The sequence below is a fragment of the Aspergillus brunneoviolaceus genome (genome assembly GCF_003184695.1).
Source record: "Aspergillus brunneoviolaceus CBS 621.78 unplaced genomic scaffold BO95scaffold_6, whole genome shotgun sequence".
In the NCBI taxonomy this organism is placed as follows: Eukaryota; Fungi; Ascomycota; class Eurotiomycetes; order Eurotiales; family Aspergillaceae; genus Aspergillus; species Aspergillus brunneoviolaceus.
Window position 1 is genome coordinate 715,528 of NW_020290736.1, and position 20,279 is coordinate 735,806.

Here is a 20,279-nt window from a genome sequence, read left to right on the forward strand (position 1 = left end):
TAAAAAATTATATTTTTCTCTTTTTTTTATAAAAAAGCCTAATATTTCTAGTAGTAGTTTATTATTTATCTAGAAAGATCTTCTACTTTTATATTTATAGTAATAAATAATATTCTAATAGAGAGATAAACAGAGAAATAAAATAGAAGAAATGAGATATAAAAAATCAAATAAATAAAATTATATTAGAAAAATATACAAAGATTTGAAATACTAAATAAGAATAAAGAATAAAGAGCTGTGGAAGAGGAAATAAATAAATATTTATTTATTTAAAAAATTTAGATAGAATATAAAAGAAAAATAAATAAATAAATTTGTTCGTTGAAAAGAGAGTTTAGATAAAATAAAAAAAATATATTATTTTTAATACTTAAACTCTTCCAGCAGTTCGTCGGTATTAAACTAATTATTTAATATATATTTATCATATATAGAACTATAATTGTTCTGATATATAGAATAGTTCTTTATTTTTATTCTGTTTTAATAAAGATAATCTATAAAATAATCTACATTTATACTTTTTAAAATATATTTAATCTTATATCTATTTTTTTACTTCTATTAATTATTTTAAATTAGAAATAGCTGTAAGAATTAGCGCTGCTAAAAATTTTTCTTCGTTGGTACTAGTTCTAATTATAAAATTAAAATAATCAGATAGATTTTTTAGGTTGTAAAAACTTTTAGTTTATATATTAATTTTTTTATTTAATCTAAAATTCAAAGCAGTTTAATATATTAATAATAAAATTTATTTTTTATTATATAGATATATATATAATATAGATAAGATATAATTCTTATAAAGTTAGAGATATATAGATATTCTTTTTCGAATTTAATAAACTTATACTTCTAATTATAATACTATTTTATTAGTATTATTATATATTTATATATTCTTTTAGTGTTAGAACAGGTATAATAGTCTTATTTATAAAAGACTAAATAAATAACTAATTAGAAAAAGTATAGCTTGATTTTATATATTAATTTATATGATATATTATTTATTACTATACTTAAGTAGCTGTTAAAAATAAATATAATTAATAGTAAGTAATTAGTTAAATAATCTTATTAAGATTCTATATATATATATATATAAATATAATCTTAATTATTGAATTTATTTACTTTAACTAACTGTCTGTTTATAAATAAAATATTATATTATAATACTAATTAACTTTGAATACTTTAAATATATTTTTTAAAGTGTGGCGGTAAAATAAGAATCGTTATTAAAAATAAAAACTATTAGTAGATTTTAATTATTAATTTATAAATATTATATAAATACTTCTTTTTATTTTATTAGTTTTCATTTTAATAAACTGCAAATTATTCTAATTGTTTTAGTAAACTTATTTATTATAATAAAATATTAATTATATTTTCTAGTAGAAGAAAAAGTAGTAATAAAGTTAAGTATTATAATATAAAATAATATAAATAGTAATATAATTATTTAAAAATGGCTGTATAGATAATAATAATAAATCTTATTAGTAAAATATTAAATATAATATTTAATATATTTATACGGATTTTTTCATTTTTTATATATAATAAAGTTTTTTAGAATATATATATATTTATTAAAGTCTTAGTAGTTATAATTATTATAAACTATTTTATATATTTTATAAATAAATAAATAATAAACAAAAGGTTAAGATTTTTTAAAGTTTTATATTAGTAATAATAATATACTTTAGTATATATAACAGACTATCTTACTTTATATATAACAATATACTATTTATTTATTTATTTATAAAGAATATTCTGCTTATATAAATATTATCTTAATGTTCAGCTTTAATATAGGCTTTAAATTTATTTAATGGTTATATTATTAAATTAATATATATAAAAATATATATATTAGTAAGATCTATTTCTAAAAATTTATTAAATTTAAATTAAAAAATATATAGTATATTTTTTTTAGAAGCTGAGATATATATTTATATAATATTTATTTTATCTAATTTATAAAAAATAAAAAATAGGAACTGTTAAATATATTTGAAAACTTTAGTTATATAAAGATTTAGATATTTAGAAATAATTATATTAAAATTTATTTATTTAATAATTATAACTGTTAAAGTATAATTAATATATATAAATTTAGTTTACTAGTAATTTAAATTATGTTATAAAACTTATAAGATTTTTATATAAAATATAGAATTTGTAGTTTTATTAATTAATAATTTTTTTCAGCAGCAGTTAACAGACGATTATAAAATATTATTAAATATATTTATACTTAGAATAGTAGATAACTAATATTTTCATATAAACTATTATTTTTATATAAAATAATAGTATAATATACTATAACTTTATATTCTATATAAAAGATATTAGAATTAATATATAATTATATATTATATTAAAAAATACTAGAAATATATTTTATTTAAACTTACTCTATAAATCAGCGAAGATTTTAGTTTTATATTTATTTAAAATAAATAATAAAGTTTAAAAATAATATTGTCTAGTTTTATTTTTATTTTTAAAAAAGCTTTTTAATAGTTCGATTTTATATTTTTAAAGTAGAATTATAAATTAAATATAATATTACACATAATACTGCAGATAGCTAGTTAGATTTAAATAATATTTAAATATTATAAGAATACTCGGAAACTTAATTACTTAAATAGCTGCTAACCTATTTATAGAAATATTTAGACCGAAATTATTAATTTTATATTTAAATAATTAGACTAAAAGAAAGCCTCTAACGATTTTTATTAGTTTAGGTTTAATATTTCTTTATCTTAGATGTCTAGATATTAAGTCCAGATATATAAAATATTTATTAGAAGATTTAGATACTACTGTTATATTATTTATATAAGTATAATTATAATATTCGGAAGTTTGTTTATAATAATATTTTATCTTCTATTCTGTTTCTGTCTTTCTAACTATCTTAGCAGCAGAACTTCCCGTATGTTACTAGTTTTAAAATTCTTTTCTTAATATTTTTATTATAGTTAAGATCATAAATAATGTAAAGCTTTATCTTATTTATATTAATATTAATATATAATAGTATATCTTCTAATTGTCTAGATATATATTTTATATATCTATAAGAAAATATTAATCTTTTTATTATATTTATATTTTTTTCTTATCTTAATGATTATCAATATTCTATTTTAATAATATTATCTTTTGATATTTTATGTCTATAGTCTATTCTGTTGGTTATTATATATTTTATTTTTAAGTTTCTTTTTAAATTTTTATTTATACATTACTATATCCGCTAAATCCTACTTTAATTACTTAACTAGTTATTAGAGTTTTTGTATATATATTCACTTTAACTAAATTTATCTTTTATTATATTTCCTACTTTGGTGTATTCTGCTTTGATTTATTATATTCTAAACTATTTTAATTTTTGTATATTAATATTTTCTATTTATCTATTTCTTTTATATTTATATCTGCTTTTTGTATCTTTAATATTATATACATTATAGTTATAAATTCGGAATTAATCATATTGTTATTTCTATAGTATTACTAATATTAAAACCAGTTTATTAAATTGAGTAGTTTTATAAAGATTTATCTAGTATATTTTAAAAATATTTTAATAAAGATATATTAATTATATTTATATGCTTAAAATACTCATTAATCTTTTTTTTATAAAAATCTTATCAACTTCCTAGATCAGACTAATTATCTTACTATTAATTTAATTTTATATAGATTAGGATTATAACTCTTATTTTTAATATTTTCTAAGTAATTTTATTAAATCTAGTAAACCGCGTAGTTAAGTATACTTATGTTCAATAATATATTTATTTTTTTTTCTATATTCTTTATCTTATACATACTAATCGGAATATTTTTATTATTTTTTATATCATTTATATCTAGAATATAGTTTCCGGAACATCCGATTTCTAGCTTAATTATTATAAATATTCAAAATATTGATAAATCGCCTAAGATTTTTAATACTAAATTAAAATTATTATTATTAGTAAATTCTATTTATATTATATATATATATCTAAACCGTCTTATTCGATATCTTACGATTCTATATTTACAATATCTTTCTAAATAAACTAATTTCTAAAGTATTTCTTCTCTTATTATCTTTTACATTTTTATCGAATTTTCCAGCCCTTACTATTTTATTATCTAAAATATACTTTTATTTAAAATATTCTAAATTAAGTAGTTTTTGGTTCGGCTATATTTATAATAATTTTTATAATATTAATCTAATGAATAAAATATGTAGTATTTATCAAGATTTGTTAAGCCTATTTTATACAAATAAAATATCTATAAATCCTACTACCTCAGTTTTTCATTACATGTAATCTTATAGTTACTAACCGGAAATTTATTAAACTAAAATATATTAAATAAACTTTTTAAATATAAATCTTTTAAATTTAAATATTAATGTATTTTAATTATAAATATCTTCTCAGCTGCAGCAAATATAAACATAAAGTCAATAAAAATAAACTAATATTAATATAATCTTATAATAAATTCTAAAACAAATTATTATTATATTCTAAAATAATACAGATAGTCATACTCAAAATTCTTATATTAATCTAAATAATTTTTTTTAATAATAGTAATAATAGTTTTTTATTTTAGGATCTTTCTAGTTAAGAGTCTTTAAGTTATATTATAATTTTTAAAAAAAATTTATTTTTAATCTTAGCTTTAATAAAAATATATATTTTTGAATATGATAGAACAACTATATGTTTTAACAAATAAATAAATATATATATATATAAGTTGGTTCTTGGTATTATAATATATAAAAAAATATAATTATTGTAACTCTTATAAATCTAAATAATACTAATAATATACTTAGAATTTAAAAGTATTTTCTTTATTATATTATTATAAATAAATGGATTTAAATATATTTCCGGAACTAGCTAAATACAAATAATAATTTAAATATATAAAAAGTCTTAGATCTTAGATTAGTATAAGAAAAATTAATTTAAAAATATTATATTATATAATATAATATCTAAAATTAATTTTTTTTAATATATATTAATATTTAGAATTATATTAGTAAATACTCTATTTATAATAATTTTAAAATAACTGGAGCCGAGATAGATATCTATTAAAAATTTGATAATATTAAGATTAATATTATAATATTTAAATAAGATATATATAAATATATAAAAGAATTAGAATTATATATATATTTTTTCGGTAAAGTATAGAAATATTATAATATTTATAAAAATAAATATATTTATAGAAAAGATAAAGAAAGATTTTAGAAAGTTTATATAAAACAAATATTTATATAATTAATGATTTAATATAAATAAAGCCGAGCAATAATTATAGTAGATAATAAGATATTCAAAAATATTTATAACCTCGAGCTGAATAGTTTATATATTTATATTTAAATTTATATTTTTAAATTTAATATATCTATAAAGTTATTTTTAATAATAATTATTTACAAGTGGTCGACTGGAGGAATATATAAAAATTTATATTAGAAATTATAAAAAACCAAAATATATAAAGCAGTAAATTGGTTGTATAATAAAATATTTGAAATAAAAAACAGCTATTTATAAAACAGATATAAAAAAATTAATATAATTAAAACATATTTAATAATTTTAAAATAATATATTTAAATAATTTATATTAGTACTATATACTCGTTGTTAATATAACTTTTTTATTTATACAGCTTTTTATTATATATCTTATTTTATAATTAATAATTCTACTGGGTTTAATAACTCTTACTGTTTATAAAAAATCTATTTTTATAAAAATAAAATAACTAGACAGCTTGTTACTAAAATATTTAATATTGTAAAAATAGTTAATTCTACGGATAATAATCTTACTAATATAGCTGTTACTATAAATATTAAGATCTTAAGAAATTAATATTATTAGAAATATTAAGATTTGAAATTAAATAAGCCGAATATTCAGACTTTTATTATATTAACTATATTAGAAAGTCTAGAATTAGTTTTAAATTAACTTATTTTTATCTTTTTTTTATTATATTTTTTATTATATTGCTTGTTATAATCTTTATATTTATTATTATATTTAGTAGCCTTATTTTACTACTAGAATATTTAATATTTTAAATATTAAAAAAAAGTTAATAGAAATATGTATTCTTTAGACTTAGAAGAATTATTATATAGATTAAAATTAAAATATTTTTATATTATATATAACTAGTTATATATATCAGTAATTTAAATAGACCGAATATAAAATAATATTTTTTATTATATAAATAGATATAGATTAACCAGCTTAAATATTAGTGTATATAAGAATACATAATTTAAATATTTAACAGCTTTGTAGATATTTAGATAGAAATATTATATAATTTTTGAAATTATCTATTTCTAAGACTCCAAATATAAATAAAATATTTTTTATTAGTAACTTTAGACAAATATTATTATAATATATAATTAACTAGATATATTTAAATATTTATTTTTGTTATGTTTTCATTTTTATAATCGATTTTATTATCAACATAATTAATAAAAAGTTATATATCTTAATAGTATGTTTTTTATTTATTTTTATAATAACCGACTATTAGATTATCGAATAAATAATCAGATTAGAAATAGCTAATCTTATCTGTTTTCTATTAAGAAAATAAATATTCAGAAATATTAAGAAAAAACTATAATTATTTTTATTATTATTAGATTTAGCATTAAAAAGATCTTTTATATTAGTTAGTATATTAATTATAATAACTTTTATAATTACTAGCTTAATTACTCCCACAATTATTTAAAAAAAATCATTATTATTATTATTTTAATTAAAATTATTTAGATTATTATTAAACCGATAAAAATAATATTTATCTAAATATCTACTAAAATATTTATTATCTTTAATATTTTAACATACCGAATATTTTTTATTATTATTATTTTAATATTCAAAGTGTTTATCATCAATTCCTTAATATCTTATACTTTAAAAAGATAGTAAATTATTAAAACCGAAATATTTTTAATTTTATCTTATAATATTTTTATTATTGAAGTATCTATTAATATTAATAAAATAAATATTAATATTTTTTATAAATAAATATATTTCGGCTTATGTAGCTAGAATGAATATATAAAATTTATCTTAAGATATTCGGCATGGTGTACTCAGAGAACTAATAAATAAATTAATAAAAAAAACTAAAAATATTTAAAAAGTCGACATTTACTGGTATAGGATTTATTAAAAATCATATATTAAGAAAGCTAGTATTAAATAGATTATTAATATATTGAAAAAAATAAATTTTTGACAAGCCGGTAATAAATAAAATATCTTTATTTTTAATAGCTTTAAATTATTTATTATACACTATTTTATTATGCAACTCGACTTGTATCTGGTAAACAAATATAACTAGTATATTTAAGAATATAATAATTAGATCTAAAAATTTAAACTGTTCTAGAATAAATTATATAAAAGTTATTTATTCGGAAATACTAATAGACAGCAGGCTTAAAATAAATACTAGTTAAAAATATAAAAAAATACAGCTAATAAAACTATCTACTACTTGCAAATTATATATTTTTTAGTAATTTTATACAAATACTATATAAACCGGGTTTTTAAATAAAACAATGATTAAATAATAAAATTCAACAACTTCTTTTTATAGACCCGAATAATTAAGATTCTATATAAATAGCTACTAAAATAAACAGTTTGTTAGAAGCAACTCTATATATAGCTATATAAGTTTAATATAAAAAAATATTATTGTCAAGTTGGTATATTTAAAATATCTAGAAATAAAAATAAAAGTTTTAAATCTAATATACTAGTTCTATTAAATATTTTCTTTTTCTAAAATATTTTTTATGCTTGTGTTTAAATATAGGCGATATAAAAATTTTCGGAAAAAATAAAAAAACAAGAAACAGTAGAAGTTAAAAATACTAAGTAGATAAATATAAAGAAATTCTAATATTAAACAGAAAAATAAACCGTACGATTGTTAAGTTTAAAAGATACTAATATAATATTTAACTAATATAAAAAAGAGTATAATTAATAAGAATTTAATAAAAAAATAAAGATATGTAGAAAGATAAATAGACAAATAATCTGTATAAAATAAACTTGATATTAAAAGAATAAAAATAATACTATACTAATAAGAATCCGGCAGATACAAATATAGAGAAAATATAAAGAATAAGAAAGTTATATTTAAAAAGTAAAATTATATAAAACTAGATAAAAAACATTAGAACCGATTTTCTATGTATTAATAAAAAATACTGTTAATAATATTTCTCTTAACTAGTAAGAACGTGGTATCGGCGAATATAAGAATAAATAAATATATTACTAATAAAAAAAATAACCGACAGCTTACTAAAAACCTAAAAATTAATAAAATTAAAACTATTTATATATATAAAACAGGACTGTTTATATATATTAAACAGGACTGTTTATAAAATATAAAACAGAAGATATATGAACACAATATTAAAAAAATAAAAGTTTTTAGACATACTAAGAAATTAAATATTAAAAATAAAAATATAGGACATGCTACTAATTAATATAAACAATTTAATATATAAAAAATAGTTATTAAATTAGTAGAAATAAAGATATAGAAAGCAGCTATAAATAATAATATAGTAGACTGTATATACTAATAATATAAAATTACTTTAGGCGATACATGGCAGGAACAACGCTGCTTCCAGTGAATGGAAGTCGGTAACAGCCACATTATTAGAATCAGACAAATAAAAATATTTAGAAAATAGTAGAGTAATAAAATTTAAATCGCTTGTAAATAGTATTATTTATAAAAAATATATTTATAAAATACTAGAAAAATTAATAATATTTTAAAAATAAGCAGATATAAAACTTCAGTAATAATAAATATAATAAATAGATAGATAAATCTAAACAAAAGAAATATATAAATCTTATTTATAATATTCTAATATTAGATTTATAATAGTTTTTATAAAGTTATAGTTTAATCTACAGTAGACATATATTAGTAGTTATCTTAATTAGTTTCTTGATAAAAACTAGTGATATATAGTAAATAGATTTAAAAAATATATTTAATCATAATAGATTTTTTATATAATTATTATTTTATAATTTATACTAGTCTTTAGAATTATAGAATATAAAATCAAAAAATGTTTTTAAAAGCAGTTATAGACTTTAATATTATATTATAATTAGTAGTTATTTAGAATCTAATAAGAATAAATTAGATTATAATAATCTTTTTTAAACTAAGTATTGATTAAAAGCAGATTTGTGTCAAGAAGCAGGCTGATATCTGGTTCTTAGTTAGACTAAATAATAGAAATAACAGCTCTATGTTATATAATACCTTCTGTTACGGTAGTCTATATCTACTATAATAGCAGTCTACTTCTGGGTCGACACTGATTCGACGGGTTTTTAATCCAAATATCTGTAGTATTATACTACTCATTTTCTTCTTTTTATATAATATATTATCCTAGAATTCTTTAGAGGAGAAGATTTCTTATAAATTAGTTCTAAGTCGAAAGAAGACTGCTTTTAGCTATTTTTCTATCTTCTTTATCTTGCTTATCTTGCCTAACTAGCGTGTCTACTGCGTCAAGTAGTTCCTAATACTCTTTCTAGTTGATTAATTTTTTGTAATTTTTTTTTCAATTTTCTACTAGCTACTAGATAAAATTATTTCTAGATTTATAAATTATATTTAGCTTGAAATGCTATAATAGAATTAGATATAAATGAAGAATTTAAAAAATTATAGATTATATATAAAATAGTTATAAAAATAGTTAAATTACTAAAAAATTACTTAAATAAGTTAAACAGATTAAATAGATACAATAGATTAACCGAATAGATTAATCAGATAAATAGATATACAAAGTCTATACTATAATAATTTACAAGTTTTTATTTAATATAATTTTTTAAGATAAAAAATATTAATATATATATATTCTTTAAATTTAAATATTTAAATTAAATAAAAATATAGTAAATTTATAAGATTTTTATTTTAGTTAATAAAGTTTATTATATGTAAAGTGATTTAGGCGCGGTCGGGATTATTAAAAAATATATAAATAAAAATAAAATATTAATAAAATCACTTAAAATATGATTTTAAAAATATTAAAAGTTCAACCTCTAGTTTTTTATAATTTTGATAATTTTAGTTTTTTCTTCGGCTGTAATTTTTTAGTAGATTAATAAAATAACAGCTATATAATATGCTTCTTTAATTTTATAATTATCAGCTATTATTTTAGTAGAAAAATGAATAGAATTAGGTGATTGTTTATTATATAAAGAAATTTATTTGTAATTTTCATTTAGAATTATTTGTAAGATAGAGGCGATCCTTTACTGTAGGTGGTGCGGCGCCGTAGCGACGAGTAGTGATAGAATTGGTTTATTTTATACCATTTTGACGTGGTATAGACTCTCGTGGGTGGGCACGTGACGGGCGGCTTGCAATTCCATGGAGTACTCTAATATGGATATCCAGGTACTGACTGACACATGGAACGAGAGATATCCGATTATCTTACCTACTACGGAGTAGTAAGTTACTTGTAAATATATATCCTCTTTATCCAGTATAGCACTGACCTCCACATTCTGTTATGTGTCCCGTATAGAATCTACCTCCCACTTAAATTCTGACCTATCCTGCTATTCGTAATAGCAATGGTTGATGACAACACCAACATCATTCATCGCCCACCTATAGACAAAGACATCCACCAGAAGCATACCCTGCTTCATCATGATGGAACATCAGCAGCTCACAACAACGCTCTCTCAAACCAGAGAAGCACTGTCGATGTGGCTCTTCAATTCCTTGCATCGACCAGTAATGAAGTACTTCTAGGTGTTGTTGCATGTGCCACTATCACCACTGCTTTTATTCTAGGAAAGTTTGGCTTCCTCCTGATCGGAGCTCTTGCTGGCTTTATCTTGCATTCCTCCTGGGAGAATACAGCCCATGAAATCACTAGTGGGATATTGAGAAAGAACCGATCAAAGAAGATCGAACCATTACAAGCATTTCCAAGTCCTTTACTTGATTGGGAAGATCGGAAACCTGACCGCAATGGTCAACGGGCGGATGAGAGCGAGGGGCAAAATGAGGGCATGCATACAATTAAACCTGATTTCTCCTCATTTGGACCGAAGACAGCTGCATCCTTAAGGTCAATCAGAGATGAGATTCTCAATAAATATGTGAAGTAAGTCCTTATATGTTTAATTGTATACCGAGCTCACAGTATAAATCTATCATGTAGCCAGTGGTCCAAGCTAATATTACCACCTGAATCGACATTTACAACATCGTGTCGAGAAGTGCTGGTCGGCTTTGTTACAAGATTGGGGCTGCATATTTCCCGCAAGCGACCTGCCGACACTTTCCTGGAGCTTCTCATTAACTTTAGCTCCCTCATGATCGTGTTCTTGAATGAGTTGTCTGCTGCCTTCAATGCTGCTGAGTTTGCGGAATCACCCGAGCGGTTCATATCACGCTATCTAGATCTGCACCCAGCCAGCAACCTAGCGAATATCCTACAAAAAGAACAGCAGCGACAAAAAATGAAAATGGTAGCAGAAGACATTTTGTCGGGATACCTCGATTCGAACGTCCATGATTGCGCCCTGATGAGACAGTTTCTTCGCGATGTACTTTCCAGTATCATGTCCGACTCGGTCGTCTCAGCTCTCTCACAGCCAGAGACCATTAATGCGTGGATCGTACAACTTCTTGGGGAAGGTGAATCCCAAATAATGCAGGCCATAGATCTCGGTGTTGATAAAGCCAAAAGCCAAGACGTGACAGTCAGTGATACCAGTCGGATGACGATGTCTGACTGCAATTTCGAGTCATGCGAAGATAACGCTTCTCCCCTACGAGACTCTGACTCTCCTACTAGCCAAATGACAACAGCTGAAAATACAGAGGCGGCATCCTTCAAGCAACGCGGTGCGGCTGTGTCCCCGCAGAGGGAGGAATTTCTAAACCTCGCACAAAATCGAGGTCGTGCCGGAGCTCCTCCTGTAACGAGCAACGAAGGCACGAATTGCCCCCCTCTCGGTGTAGATTTTCACAGCCACTCATCACTCGCACATGCAGAAGAGCACATGACACTAGAAGCAATGGAAAGTGGAAATTGCGAAACGTCAGCTCTCCCTCAATCATCGGCGCCACCTACTGGCGACATAGTCTTGGATGAGGCGGCATCATCCCCGTATCTGACGTTTCATCATGCCGCTTTGAGTATCGATCTAAATCTGGACTCGGAAGGTGGTGAACACTTTCGGTTTAAGCCAACATGCGAGTTTTTGCTTCAAATAGAACCGCAATTGACAAGGTCTACCGGCTGGATGGTTTTCAGGAATTATGCTGACTTCGAATCCCTTCACAATACCTTGAGTACGATCTCGAAGTTGAACGAAATTCATGATTTCATGGATCTTTTCCCAGCTCTACCTCCGTGGAAAGGCCAGACCAGACTAGGTCTAGCCAAAAGACTAGAGCAGTATCTTCGTTGTGCCCTCGAGAATGGACCACTCGCCGAAAGTGAAAAGATGAAGTGTTTCCTTAACAGGGATGGTAGCATGGGAACTGGTTCAATCGCTGCGTCAAGGAAGATTGGACTTTCCTTTCCGGTTCCGAATACACTCGGGGCAATGGGGAAGGGCGTTCTCGGTGTATTTGCCAACGCGCCTAAGGGCGTGCCGGGACGTGTTTTTGAAGGTATGACTGGCGTATTCGGGAGTGGGTGCGGCAAAGAGCTTGCCCTCGGCGCTGAAAGTAGCAGATCTGATCATTATTCCTCAGTTGTTGACCAGCAATATGAGCACGGGTGTGGTTCTTCGACCCAGCACCCTATTGTCACTCAATCCAGTGAAGTTTCCTGTGATTGGGCTCATTCTATGCTATCCGATAATAGAAGCCATTTGATGACATCACAATCTTCTGCAGATGGAAAGCCTTCAGACATTTCCCGCTCGTTGGGAACCATACCGCCTGGCGGGTCTCAAGCAGCCGCAGTTGACGGCAATGATTTGAACCGTCCGGCTTCCATCATCTTGGATCCAGAAGTCGATTCTTCAAGCGTTGGGGAGTGCTCCTTGAGCCCAGAGATGCTGGGTGCATCTGGCGATAAAATGGACTGTCGCACAATTCAAGTAGAGGAACAAGAAAGAAGAATCCAAGGCAATTCTATCACACAAGAGGAAGCCCGGACAGCCCTGGAACTCATCTTTGCCGTGATTAATGAACTGTATACATTGTCCTCAGTCTGGGACATTCGCCGAAGGCTGCTCAATGCCGCCAAGACTTACGTGTTGCGCCCAGGAAACCCGAATTTGGAGATGATTCGCGAGGTGTTCCAGGAGTCTGTTATCAAGTCGCATTTTTCTGATGACGCAATCGGATCGTATCTCATGAAACTTCGTGAAAATGCTCTTCCCACGGAAGCTGAGATTACAAGCCTGCGTGGGCCTATGAGTGGGCCAGAGAAAGAGCGCTTGAAAGAGACTGCGCGAAGGCTGTTTGTTGAAAAAGGGCTACCGCAGGCGCTCACCGGTCTCATGGGAACAGCTGCTAGCAAAGAAGCTCTGGGTAAGCTCTTTGATTGTCTCCAGGTCAGAATTATCGCACAAGGATTTATGTTTTCCCTTCTGCTACAGGTGTTGAGGGCGATTGTCTTCTAGCTGTATATGTATTACACAACACATCAACAGCAGTGCATAAGAATCATCGTCCGATGGATGTATTGATCGTGTTTTGCTGACTTAAATTCTTACTTCTTACCCTATTGCCTGGACATGGGTTTGGAACCTTATAATTGAATGTGTCGGTGTTTAACTCATACTCGATTCATGCAGTTGTCAGCATAGACCTTATCTTTACTCACGAATGCCGAGATGAAGTCTATTGAAGTAAACTAATTCTTGTGATTTCTACACCCACTTCTTAGGCCTCTACATAGGCAGAGAGGCAATATATCAGCGTCTAAGATACTATAATTTATTCTTACAAGAGAACAACTTCTTACGGAACTTTAGTATCCTTATCTAAAAGATACGAGGTTACCATCTCTCTACTGTACTCTTCCTCGCCACAAATTTCACAGCCTGTAAAATCATTCAGATATCAATAAAACTCTTTGATCGCCGTTTGAGGTGACTATACTACTTATTTTATACTTCTTAATTATTATATCTATTTTTGATGTAAACATTTGTCTTCAGTGCTGAAATATTGTTTTAGTTTATTACAAGTCGTAAAATCTGCGGAGTAGGTTACAATGTAAGTAGTAAGCAAGTCGGTCATATAAGCAAGTTAGCAAAACATGGCTACAGGTCGCGTGACCCTTCGGGAAGGGTCGCGTGAATCTTATCCACTCCACGTACTGTAAACCCCCTTTATAACGATTGAATTCGTTACAGACCTTGACATCATTATAGGCAAATATCGTTATTTTCTAGCCAATAAGAGTACCTCCACATGACCGCATGTGATATATACTTCTTTATAACAATATTTGTATATAGAAAAAAAATCAATATATCACTTTGTAAGATATAAGCCCTACTTTTATCATCTCTAAAGATAATATAACTGGCTTAAAAAGTAGGCCGCCAAGCATTGTTATAAGCGTGATCATTATAACCGGGGCTTACAGTAACTGCTAAGACTATTAATAACCAAGAAAGAAGCTAGTAATTTATCCTGTATAAAGGTAATATACTGAAAGATTATCCTAAGGTAAGGATTTATATATAGAATAAACTCTTATAATAATCCTAATATATATACTATTTGGCTTTTAATAAACTCTAATATATAATCTTCGGCCCCTAAAAGATCTTAAGATTCTAATATAATTCTAAGTACTTATTATAACTATTATAATTTTATAATATTAAATTACTATATATTAAGCCTATCTAATATATAACTTATTTTAATTATATATTGGTTATATGCACGTCGCAGGAGCCAAATGACAACTATCCCTCATCTGTAACCACTAGCAAAACTACGCCAGCTACACCAAACAGCATACTACCCATAACTATTGATTAGAAAGAGTAAAAAATTATATCTAATTTTATAATAGATTTATAAAAAAATAATTTTATTAAATGTTTTATAAAATATTTAGTTAATATAAACAAAATTATTAAAACTATTTATTTATATATAAATTATGATATTATAGATTCTATATATATAATAATAAAAATTTTTATGACTTTTATATTATTATTATTTATATATTAAATATTAATATAATAAACATTTTAAATTGTGCCAGCTACACCAAACAGCACGCGACTATAAAATTATTAATTTAAGAAAACAAAAAATTATATCTAATTCTTTTTTTATTTATTATTTTTTTAATAATATTTTTAGTTTTATAATTATATAGCAGCTTAATATTTTCTAGAATATTTTTTAGAAAACTTATATAGTTTTAACTTAAGACCGATTATTATTATCAAAATGTATACATATATAATAGCTATTAATAATATTTTTAAAGAATTAAAAAAAAACCAATAATAGCTTGATAAAATTAATTTTCTTTATTAATTAATAATCTTATTAATTTCGCCGGTTAGATTATAAAAATCTTTATAATAAATATCTTTTATAAAAATTTTAGTTATATTAAAAATATTCTTCAACTATAAATAAATTAAGAATTATAAATTATTAAAATTATAAATATTTTTAGCTGTTATATAATACCAGGTATCCCACTACAGCAGCCTATATCTACTATAATGGCAGCCCGCTTTTAGATTGATACTAATTCAATAAACTTTTAATCCAAGTATTTATATTATTATATTACTTATCTTTTTTTTATATTATATTATTTTAGAATCTTTTAGAAGAGAAGATTTTCTAAAAATAATTTTAAAATTAAAAAATCTATTTTTAACTTTTTTTTTTATTTTTTTGGTTTAAATTATTTTATTTATCTCGTCTAACCAGCATATCTACTATATTAAATAGTTTTTGATAATTTCTAATCTTTCAAATTTTTGATTATATAAGGAAAACTATCATATAATTTATTAAATTCTTAAAAAATTACTCTAAAACATTTTGTTTATTCTAAACAGAATATATTTAATAAAGACAGATATTTAAAAAGTATAAGCTACTATTTTTGAATTAAAATAGTTAAAATAATAAAGAAAATTAGTTTAAATTTTATAATTGGATTATAAAAATATTAAATTATTAATAGAAATAGAAATATACTATATCAATATAGTTTTATTTTTATATTGAAAAAAGAAATTAAATCTAAGAAAATCTCTATCTTTTTTACTTTAATTTATAATACAAAATAGAATAGATTTATAATTTATAATATACCTTCGAAGAAACCTTTTAAAAATATTATACTAAAAATATCATACTAAAAATATTATACTAAAAATACAATACTCAAAATATTATACCAAAAATACAATACTCAAAATATTATACTAAAAATATTATATCAAAAATTAAAAAAAACTTATTTATAATTAATTATTAAGATTTTATCTATTAATAGAGATAATACTAATAAATTAATAAAAATCTTTAAATTATTATTAGAAAGCTAAACAATTATAAGGTTTTTTTATTTAATAAATTTTTTAATTTATAATATAATTATTCTATAATTTAATATAGTATAACAACTTAAACAGGCTTATTAATATAGTAATTAAAATATAAAAAACCTTTATTTTTATTTAGATATTCTAAAGTATAATTTTAAGTCTAAATAAAATTATAACTATATTTAAACTGTTTCTTAAAATTAGTACCAAAGCTTAACCAATATATCTATAAATATATATTAGAATTATTAAATATTTAAAAATAGTATCTATTATAATCTATTATAAATTAACTTAAGAAGCCAAGTAAAACCGCGCCAGCTATACTAAACAGCACGCCACTATTAAATTATTAATTAGAAAAAAGAAAAAGTTATATCTAATTTTCTTTTTAATTAATTTAATATTTTTTAATAATATTTTTAGTCTTTATAGTTATATAATAGCTTATTGTTATTTAAGTTTTTTTTAAAAAGTTGATATAATTTTAAATTAGGGCCGACTACTGCTATAAAAATTTATAAATATATATAAAAATTATTAATAATATTTTTAAGTAATTTAAAAAACTAAAAAAAATAAATAATGATTTATTTAAAATTAATATTTTTTCTGCTGATTAAAAATCTTATTAATTTTATTAATTAGATTATTAAAATATTTTCAGTTAAAACTCTCTATAAGAATATTAAAAAAATTAAAAATATTTTTCAAATATAAATAAACTAATAATTATAAATTATTAAAGTTATCAAAATTATTAATGATTTTAATAGACCTGCAGCTATTTTATTATTAATAATAATTTTTAAAATATATTTATAAATTAATATTACTTACTATATAATTATAATTATTATTTTTGAATTATATATAAATAATTAGTTTATTAAAATCTAAATTAATATAATTAATATTATAGATAAGTCGGTAGACTTAAATAATTTATTAATATATTTAATTTTTATTAAAAATCTTATTATTTATAAATATAAAAACTGCAAATATTATAGTTAATCTATTATACTATAATAATAAGATTTTAATAAATTATATTGATAAAAATATAACTAATATAAAAAATAAAATAATTATTTATTATAAGATTCTTATAGACTTTATATTATTTAATAATAATATAATTTTTATAACTAATAATCTAAAGAATCTAGAATATTTTATTTATATATAATTATTATAAGTTAAAATATTTAACCTGAATATAAAAATTAAAAAATATAGATATTAATTATAGTAACTATAAAAATCTTATAGAATAATAAAAAATTTTAATAAAAAAAATTAAAAATATTAATACTAATTATTTAATTATAATATTTACTAAAATTATATATATCAGCTAGAAACAGCTTTAGAAAACTATTTGTTAATGTCTCCACATCTCTTCCTTCTCCTTCTCCATGTCTTCTCCTTCTCTGTGTCTCCACCTATCCCATGGCTCCTTCCTTATGTATTTGCATTGCCATATTTATAGGCATGCACGTTCGTACACTTGTAATCAATCAATCAATCAAGGAATATCAAGATCTTGAGGTCTTCACGTCTTCACGTGTAGCCGCGTAGCTACACTATTATTAAATCAAAATAAGTTTTTTATATTAGTAGTTAAACTTAATAATCTAATTATAATAAATATTTTTATAATAATTATTATAAGTATAATTAGTAGCTTTTATAATATTTTAAATATTAAAAATATAATTATATTAAATAGTATTATCAGAAAAACCGGATTTATATTTATTATATAAATTTATATAGGTTTATAAACTATATATTTAAAAATAATAAAATATATATTAAATATATAAACTTTAGATTAAACTATTTTATTTTTAATTATATTTATATAAAAGAATTAAATAAAAACTATATAATAGTATTAATTAAATATTTTTATATTATATACTAAACTTTCTTTTATTAATAATAATATTACTGTTTAAATTACTTTGAAATCTAAAATAAGTTTTAAATTTATTTAATTATAATATATCAGCAGCTGCTTAATAAAATATAAAATAAATATAATTTATAATAAAAATTAATAAAAATGAATTATATAGAAATTAGAAATTGTACTAATTTTAGTTATAAAAACTAATATTATAATTAATATTAATCATAATAAATAGTTAGAATACTATTATAAAAAATAATTAAAAAAATATAAAAATTAATATTTATAATTATAGCTTTTCTATAAATATATTAATACTAATTAAAACTATATTAGTTTTTAGTTTTAATAATGTTTTATATATAATTAAGCTTATAATCTAATACTATAGTTAATATTATAATGAGTTTATTATTTTAAATAAAAATGATAATAATAAGCTTAATATTCTTGTTTTAGATATTATTAATTATATTATAAACAACTTTAAACTATATGAATAAATTATTGAAAATCTAATATTATTATAATATATCTTTTTAGTAAGAAGAAAACATAAAATATAAAATTTATTATTATTTAAAAATCTCAAAAAAATTATTATAATAGCTAATTAACTATATAATTTTAGATTTTAAAAAAATATTTCTATTTAATTATAAAAATAATATTAAATATAAAACTTATTTTATAGGTCTACTTTTTTGTAAATAAATATATTAATTTAAAAATATAAATAATCTAGTATTAATTGAGACTTTTAATATTTTTATACTATAAATTCTAAAGAAAAACTATATTTATATTTATAATATATATTAATCTAAAAAAAAATTTTATATAAAACTAATAAGCCCGAACCGATATTCGAATCTAAAAATAAAGATTTCTATAAAAAGAATTTAAATAAAAAAATCTAATATTTAACCTACTTACTATAGTTTTATAAAAACTAAAAAAATACATATTTTTAAATAATTTTAATTTATATTATTTATTATAAAATCTATTAAAATATATTTATATTCATAATATCACCAGCCGGCTGTTTAATATTATTATTAATAAAAGTTTAAAACTGCTTCTACTAGAAAAATAATTATATAAAAAAATAATATTTATATTATTATTAATTTAATATAAATTATATAATAGCTTAAAGAATATCTTAACTATTATTTTTTCTAGAAAAACTAATAAATAAAAATACATTATATATTAATATATATAATACTAGATTTCAGCCCGGTATTTATTTTAATAATAAAATATTGAAAATAAATTAATACTAACCAATGAATTTATTAAAATAAATTAGTTAACTAATTATAATATAATTATCATTAATAATTAATTAATTAATTAAACCAATTATTATTAATATAATAATAAAAGATCTTATTAAGATTTTAATTACTATTACTATAATTATTATATTAAAATAAATTATATTTAAAAAACCTTTCGGCTTTAATTAATTATTTAATTCAATTTTTTAATAAGTTTTTTTTATTAAATAATAATTAGATAATATTTTTAATATATATAATATAAATTATTTTTTTAATACTTCTGCTGG

At 21.5% G+C, this 20,279-nt stretch overlaps 1 protein-coding gene across 1 annotated transcript; it reads left to right on the top strand.

Moving 5' to 3' along the window:
• Window positions 1-10,830: 10,830 nt before the first annotated feature.
• On the top strand, window positions 10,831-13,854 carry BO95DRAFT_353046 (PX domain protein; the record flags this gene model as incomplete). The annotated part of the gene is made up of 2 exons (XM_025582163.1): window positions 10,831-11,372; window positions 11,430-13,854. 2 exons carry the CDS (start codon window positions 10,831-10,833, stop codon window positions 13,852-13,854), a joined length of 2,967 nt encoding a protein of 988 aa, XP_025446690.1.
• Between the last annotated feature and the right edge of the window lie 6,425 nt (window positions 13,855-20,279).